This window comes from Staurois parvus, unplaced genomic scaffold (assembly GCF_062004578.1).
Source record: "Staurois parvus isolate SC_StPar_1 unplaced genomic scaffold, SC_StPar_1.0 ptg000120l, whole genome shotgun sequence".
NCBI classification, from domain to species: Eukaryota; Metazoa; Chordata; class Amphibia; order Anura; family Ranidae; genus Staurois; species Staurois parvus.
In genome coordinates, this window is record NW_028317916.1 from 1,974,585 (window position 1) to 1,982,730 (window position 8,146).

Consider the following 8,146-nt stretch of genomic DNA (forward strand, 5'->3'; position numbering starts at 1 on the left):
AGGTCCATAAATATTGGGACATCGACACAATTCTAACATTTTTGACTCTATACACCACCACAATGGATTTGAAATACAACAACAAGATGTGCTTTAACTGCAGACTGTCAGCTTTAATTTGAGGGTATTTACATTCAAATCAGGTGAACGGTGTAGGAATTACAACAGTTTGCATATGTGCCTCCCACTTGTTAAGGAACCAAAAGTAATGGGACAAAATAATAATCATAAATCAAACTTTCACTTTTTAATACTTGGTTGCAAATCCTTTGCAGTCAATTACAGCCTGAAGTCTGGAACGCATAGACATCACCAGATGCTGGGTTTCATCCCTGGTGATGCTCTGCCAGACCTCTACTGCAACTGTCTTCAGTTCCTGCTTGTTCTTGGGGCATTTTCGCTTCAGTTTTGTCTTCAGCAAGTGAAATGCATGCTCAATCGGATTCAGGTCAGGTGATTGACCTGGCCGTTGCATAACATTCCACTTCTTTCCCTTAAAAAACTCTTTGGTTGCTTTTGCAGTATGCTTTGGGTCATTGTCCATCTGCACTGTGAAGCAGCGTCCAATGAGGTCTGAAGCATTTGGCTGAATATGGGCAGATAATATTGCCCGAAACACTTCAGAATTCATCCTGCTACTTTTGTCAGCAGTCACATCATCAATAAATACAAGAGAACCAGTTCCATTGGCAGCCATACCTGCCCACGCCATGACACTACCACCACCATGCTTCACTGATGAGGTGGTATGCTTAGGATCATGAGCAGTTCCTTTCCTTCTCCATACTCTTCTCTTCCCATCACTCTGGTACAAGTTGATCTTGGTCTCATCTGTCCATAGGATGTTGTTCCAGAACTGTGAAGGCTTTTTTACATGTCATTTGGCAAACTTTAATCTGGCCTTCCTGTTTTTGAGGCTCACCAATGGTTTACATCTTGTGGTGAACCCTCTGTATTCATTCTGGTGAAGTCTTCTCTTGATTGTTGACTTTGACACACATACACCTACCTCCTGGAGAGTGTTCTTGATCTGGCCAACTGTTGTGAAGGGTGTTTTCTTCACTAGGGAAAGAAGTCTTCGCTCATCCACCACAGTTGTTTTCCATGGTCATCCGGGTCTTTTGGTGTTGCTGAGCTCACCGGTGCGTTCCTTCTTTTTAAGAATTTCCAAGCAGTTGTTTTGGCCACGCCTATTGTTTTTGCTATCTCTCTGATGGGTTTGTTTTGTTTTTTCAGCCTAACGATAGCTTGCTTCACTGATAGTGACAGCTCTTTGGATCTCATCTTGAGAGTTGACAGCAACAGATTCCAAATCCAAATAGCACACTTGAAATGAACTCTGGACCTTTTATCTGCTCATTGTAATTGGGATAATGAGGGAATAACACACACCTGGCCATGGAACAGCTGAGAAGCCAATTGTCCCATTACTTTTGGTCCCTTAACAAGTGGGAGGCACATATGCAAACTGTTGTAATTTCTACACCGTTCACCTGATTTGGATGTAAATACCCTCAAATTAAAGCTGACAGTCTGCAGTTAAAGCAGGTCTTGTTCATTTCATTTCAAATCCATTGTGGTGGTGTATAGAGCCAAAAATGTTAGAATTGTGTCGATGTCCCAATATTTATGGACCTGACGGTATATATATATATATAAATATATTCAATGGTATCAATTCCTTCATCCTCCAGGAACTGCCTGCATACTCTCGCCACAAGAGGCCAGGCATTGTTATGCACCAGGAGGAACCCTGGACTAACTGCACCAGCGTAGGGTCTGACAATGGGCCCAAGAATTTCATCCCGATATCTAATGGCAGTCAGGATGCCTTTGTCTAGCCTGTAGAGGTCTGTGCATCCCTCCATGGATATGCCTCCCCAGACCATCACTGACCCACCACCAAAACGGTCATGCTAACCGATGTTACAGGCAGCATAATGTTCTCCAGACTCTTTCACGTCTGTCGCATGTGCTCAGGGTGAACCTGCTCTCATCTGTGACAAGCACAGGGCGCCAGTTGTGGACCTGCCAATTCTGAAGTTCAATGGCAAATGCCAAATCAAACTATGGTATCGGGCAGTAAGCACAGGGCGCGTTAGAGAACATCGGGCCCTCAGGCCACCCTCCTGAAGTTTATTTCTGATTGGTCAGAGATATTCACACCAGTGGCCTGCTGGAGGTCATTTTGTAGGGCTCTGGCAGTGCTCATCCTATTCCTCCTTGCACAAAGGAGCAGATAACGGTCCTGCTGATGGGTTAAGGACCTTCTACGACCCTCTCCAGCAATCCTAGAGTAACTGCCTGTCTCCTGTAATCTCCTCCATGCTCTTGAGTCTGTGCTGGGAGACACAGCAAACCTTCTGGCAATGGCGCGTATTGATGTGCCATCCTGGAGGAGTTGGACTGCCTGCGCAACCTCTGTAGGCTCCAGGTATCGCCTCATGTTACCAGTAGGGACATTGACTCAAGCCAAATGCAAAACTAGTGAAAAACAGTCAAAAAAGATGAGTAGGGAAAAAATGTTATTGGCCTCTACCTGTAAAACCATTCCTGTTTTGGGGATCATCTGATTGTTGCCCATCTAGTGCACCTGTTGTTAAATTCATTAACACCAAATCAGTTGAAACTGATTAACAACCCCCTCTGCTACTTAACTGATCAGATCAATATTCCAGGAGTTTAATTGACTTGATGCTATACTTTGATCAAAAAGTGTTCCTTTAATTTTTCTGAGCAGTGTATATGCACACACACACATAAATGTTTTACATTTCATTTCTATTTTAAACTGATTAGGTTGTTTTTACAAGGTAAGGGTTTACATATACTTTAAGCTTGGCACGTAAATAAATATGTCAAATTTAGTATTGTTTGGGGGGAAAAAATAAAGCTTATCCATTTTGTCTTGTCTGCTGCATACTACCATGAATAAATGTATACAGCACCCTTTGTAAACATAGTGCACTTCTGTACGTTAACCACCATGATTTTAACCCTTGTATTTCTTTCTTTCTCAGACTGCAATCAGCGAGAACTACCAGACTATGTCTGACACTACTTTCAAAGCCTTACGTCGGCAGCTGCCAGTGACACGCACGAAGATTGACTGGAACAAGATTCTTAGTTACAAAATTGGAAAAGAAATGCAAAATGCCTAAAAAGAATGTTGTATGAATGGATTTTAGTATCTGTATACTACAAATAAACATGGTTGTAAAGTTTTTCAAACTGCCAGCCTGCTTGGTTAGGATGGCTCTTTGCTTTAAAAATTAAAATACTGTAATTAAATTCAGCTACAGCACAAAATTTACATTATGAATTCATTTCAGTTTACATTTTTGTTTTGAGGGTTAGTACATGTAATCTATTTAAGTCATTTTCCCTGTGTTCAACATTTTAGAAGGACAAAGTGCTTTTTTATGGCTTTTCTAAAATTAACTTGCATTTGTATAATTTGGTTAAAACTACAATGCTAAAAAAATCTCATTCTAGTGCCAGTGTGGAACAAAGTGCTCATTATGGCTTCAGTATTCTTTTATTATAACGTAGCCATATGTAATGTGCTAGAAGTCTGTTGGCTTCCATCTCTTCACTAATTGGGAAACAAAGCTTCATAGACCTCCTTATTTTGTTCTGTTAAACTAATACCTTACTTCAAAAAAACACAAACCATGCAAAGCCAAGTTCTTATGTTATTTTCATTTTTTTTTTTTAACTCAGACTATGATAAAGTATATTCAATGATTTTGTTTTTGTGATGGTACTTTTAAATTGGTTTGAAATTCATCTGCCAGGCTGTAACTTCTTACTTTCTACTGTATAGCATCCAATGTATTATAACAAGGTAAATTGTAATATATTTAATCCAGTACGTGTATGTCTGTCAGATTTTTTGTTTTCTCTTCTCTGCCCTTGAAATGTAATCAAACTCAATGTGACATTAAAATGCAGATTTTTTATTTGTAAGTGTAGAACTTGCTTGCAACTAACTATGATACGCTTTGGCCCTTGAAAATGATGTATGAGAACAATATTGAATCATTCTGATGCAAAATATGGGAAATATGGACTCTGCTCAGTTTGAAACTAGGAAAAAAGTGCAGATGGACAGGGCAGCATACTTTCGAGCTAGTCAGCAACAGCCAGCCATTGGTTTGGCTTCAATGTGTATTTGCAAATGTATGCAGCAAACACCTGTTTTGTAACCTAAATAGCTGAGACAATTTAGTCTTTTTTGCTGGCTAGCTTTAATATGTGCTATGGATTCTCTTTTGTATTGAGGGGCACGCTTGGCCATTTTTGTGTAAAGTGCCATTTTCTGCATTATTTGGCACTATTAACAGCAGTTTAGGGCAGAGCAAAAAAGGAAAAAACAGTGATCCACTCCTAACTGGTCTGCATGTACACTTACATCTTTCCATCTAATTCTTTCTGCTTCCCTCTTTCTTCAACTTCCAAAATGCTTGCTCCAACCTTCTTGCGGTAATGTCCTCCTTGCTTAGTCACTTCAGAAGTAGAACTTTTCATTTTTTGTACACGTGTAAAAATCTTCATTTTTGGCTATAAAATTACTTAAAACCCCCAAAACATATATTTTAATTTTTTTATTATGAAAGCAAAGACCTTGTAAAATAATTGCAATTTTTTTATGTTGCACGATATTTGTGCAACAGTTTCTCAAATGCATATTTTTAGGAAATATAATGGATTTTAGTGCATACAAACATTGCTTGAAAAACATGGTTGAAAAATATCACTCTGTGTATAATGAATCTATATAATATGAGTTTAACTTTTTTAATTGAATTACTGAAATAAATTAACTTTTTGATGATATTACAATTTATTGAGATGCACCTGTACATATCACCCTCATTCCTGCCCACTAACTATTACTACACCCATATACTCCTGATGTTTCTGAGCAACACAATATAACAACTTCCAAAATACTGGGCCATCAGACCTCATAAATCTTGTTCCCATTTTACTTACCTCACCCTCCTGCTTCTCTGTGGATATCTGCCCAAACCCTGCCCAACTACACCTGAACCAACACCCTCTTTCCTCTGGCAGCAGTTGTAATCGTCACGCTCTTATTTCAGTTACCCTGTTTCCATGAGCCAGCTCTTCTTATATGTCCTCTGAATTGCCTGCTCAGTCTCTAACAAATTCAACAACCATTTTCTCTCCAATTCTTTCAGCCTACTTGATGTTACTGAAACCTGGCTTCAGGAATCTGACTGCCTCTCTTGCTTCCCTCTCCCATGGTGGCTTACAGTCAGACTTCCAGACATAGTGGATGAAAAGGATGACTTGGACTTTACCTTTCCCCACAAAACACCATCCAAGTTCTCTATCCCACTCCTTTTGAAGCTCATTGTCTTAGTCTTTTTTCTCAGTTTACTGTAGGTTACAGTGATTTATTAGCCCCCTTGACCAGTGTCTCACTTCCTTGACAACTACTCTGCTGGGCTACGTTACTTTCTGAAATACCCACCGTCATTCTTTGTGACTTTATATTACAGCCAATGTCAACACCCCAGCTGCATCTCAATCCAACCTCCCCTTTTAACCTAAATGCAAGGTTCATGCACTTCTCCCTCAGAAACACCTTCGACCTTGTATTCTCCCGCCTCTGCACTTCTTTCAACATCTCCAACACTCATTTTCCTCTCTGATTACAATCTTGTCTGTTTGATACTCTTGCTGTCAGTAACCCTCCATGCCTCCAACCAGCAAACCGTTACATGCAGAAACCGTTACTGCTTTAAACCCTACCTTCTTCGTTCTGCTATTGACTGTTTTTACAATAAAAATGTTACCCGTCCTGCTCTGAGCTAGCTCACTTCTGTCTGCAACAGCTTACCTTCATCCTCCCTGAAGACACCTGCTCCCCTCTTTTGCGCACATAACCAAGTTTCCTGCTGCAACCCTGGCTAACTGATAACACCAGAGTTGTCAATAGACACAAAGGTGTGCTTGAGCAACTAGAGCATAAAACTAAATCCCTGCAAGATTTTACCCTATAAATATAGATAAATCTGTCCTAAAATACAATTCCAGCTTGCATGCGACTAAACAAAACCTGTTTTGCCACTCTTAACATCCTTCCATCCAGTCCTTTTTTTTTTTTTTCTTTTTACCCAAAATTCTCTGCTTTGTCCCCGCTCTGCCTCCCACTCCCTTGCCAATCATTTTAAAAACATGATCAAATCAATTTGTGATGAGATCTCCATGCTCCAGCTTTCTCCCTCAACCAGCATACCAGGTCTAACACCACCAATACGCTTCTTTTAACCCTGTTACAAGTGTATTATGATTGAAAAATACTACAGTGTGCTTATTTTAGGTTTCAGATCACATTAGGGTCATACAATGAATATGTAGAGGAGAAATTGAGATTTACACGGGAATGGTAGAAGGTAAGGAAATCGGGATGGGTTTATATAGAACTATATTCTGTCAAATGTTTAGGGGCAGCGTCTAGCTAAGCTTTTGTATAAAGGGAGGGAATAATTAAAGAGATATCTATAGTTGTAAGATAGGTGGGTCAGGGTCCTTCATTTTCAGACACATGATTTGTTTTTGTATAAAAGAACAAATAACAGTGATTGTTTTTTGTTTTTTTTTTAGCAATTTCCAATTACTTAAAATCTTTCAGTAGACCCCATGCTAGATTTCATACTGTATATTTGGTAGGGATAACTGTTAGTGATAAACTCAGTCACTGTAGACCAAAAAAAAAAAAAGTCTGGTACGTTGTCAAGCCCATATCATGGACTCTCATGTATCATGAATCTGGTACATTGGCAAGCCCATATCATGGACTATCATGTATATTGGCATATACAGTGCCTTAAAGTATTCATACCCCTTAAAATTTTCAATTTTTGTGATGTTACAACCAAAAACGTAAATGTATTTTATTAGGATTTTATGTGATAGACCAACACAAAGAGACACATAATTGTGAAGTGGAAGGAAAATGATAAATGGTTTTCAAAATTTTTACAAAATAAATATCTGAAAAGTGTGGCATGCATTAAGTCCCCTTTACTCAGATAGCCCTAACTAAAATCTAGTGGAATCAATTGCCTTCAGAAGTCACCTAATTAGAAAGGAGAGTCCACCTGTGTGTAATTTAATCTCAGTATAAACACAGCTGTTCTGAGGTTTGTTAGAGTACATTAGTGACCACACAGCATCATGAAGGCCAAGGAACACACCAGACAGGTTAGGCATAAGTTGTGGAGAAGTTTAAAGCAGGGTTAGGTTATAAAAAACATATCCCAAGCTCACGGAGCACTGTTCAATCCATCATCCGAAAATGGTAAGAGTATGGCTCAACTGCAAACCTACCAACACATGGTTGTCCATCTAAACTGACAGGCCGGGCAAGGAGAGCATTAATCAGAGAAACAGCCAAGAGGTCCATGGTAACTCTGGAGGAGCTGCAGAGATCCACAGCTCAGGTGGGAGAATCGTTCCACAGGACAACTATTAGTAGTGCACTCCACAAATCTGGCCTTTATGGAAGAGTAGCAAGAAGAAAGCCATAAGAAGTGCAGTTTGCGAGAAGCCATGTGGGAGACAGCAAACATGAAAGAAGGTGCTCTGGTCAGATGAGGCCAAAATTTAACTTTTTGGCCTAAAAGCAAAACGCTATGTGTGGTGGAAATCTGACACTGCACATCACCCTGAACACACCATCCCCACCGTGAAACGTGGTGACAGCATCATGTTGTGGGGATCCTTTTCTTCAACAGGGACAGGGAAGCTGGTTAGAGTTGATGGATGGAGCCAAATACAGTGCAATCTTAGAAGTTAAGAGTCTGCAAAAGACTTGAGATGGGGGTGGAGGTTCACCTTCCAGCAGGACTATGACCCTAAACATACAGCCAGAGCTACACTGGAATGGCTTAGATCAAAGCATATTCATGTGTTAGAATAGCCCAGTCAAAGTCCAGACCTAAATCCAACTGAGAATCTGTGGCGAGACTTGAACATTATTGTTCACAGACGCTCTCCATCCAATCTGACAGAGCTTGAGCTATTTTGCAAAGAATGGGCACAAATTTCACTCTAGATGTGCAAAGCTGGTAGAAACATCCCCAAAACGACTTGCAACTGTAATTGCAAC

General features: G+C 39.9%; 1 protein-coding gene across 1 annotated transcript in view; it reads left to right on the plus strand.

Moving 5' to 3' along the window:
- Nucleotides 1-3,969, plus strand: part of LOC149467157 (F-actin-capping protein subunit alpha-2-like) — a 69,430-nt gene extending 65,461 nt beyond the window's left edge. The window contains exon 10 of the mRNA XM_089672087.1: nucleotides 3,021-3,969. Coding sequence (XP_089528213.1) covers nucleotides 3,021-3,161 — 141 coding nt within the window. The 3' untranslated portion in view covers nucleotides 3,162-3,969. The remainder of the gene's footprint in view (nucleotides 1-3,020) is intronic.
- Nucleotides 3,970-8,146: the final 4,177 nt, after the last annotated feature.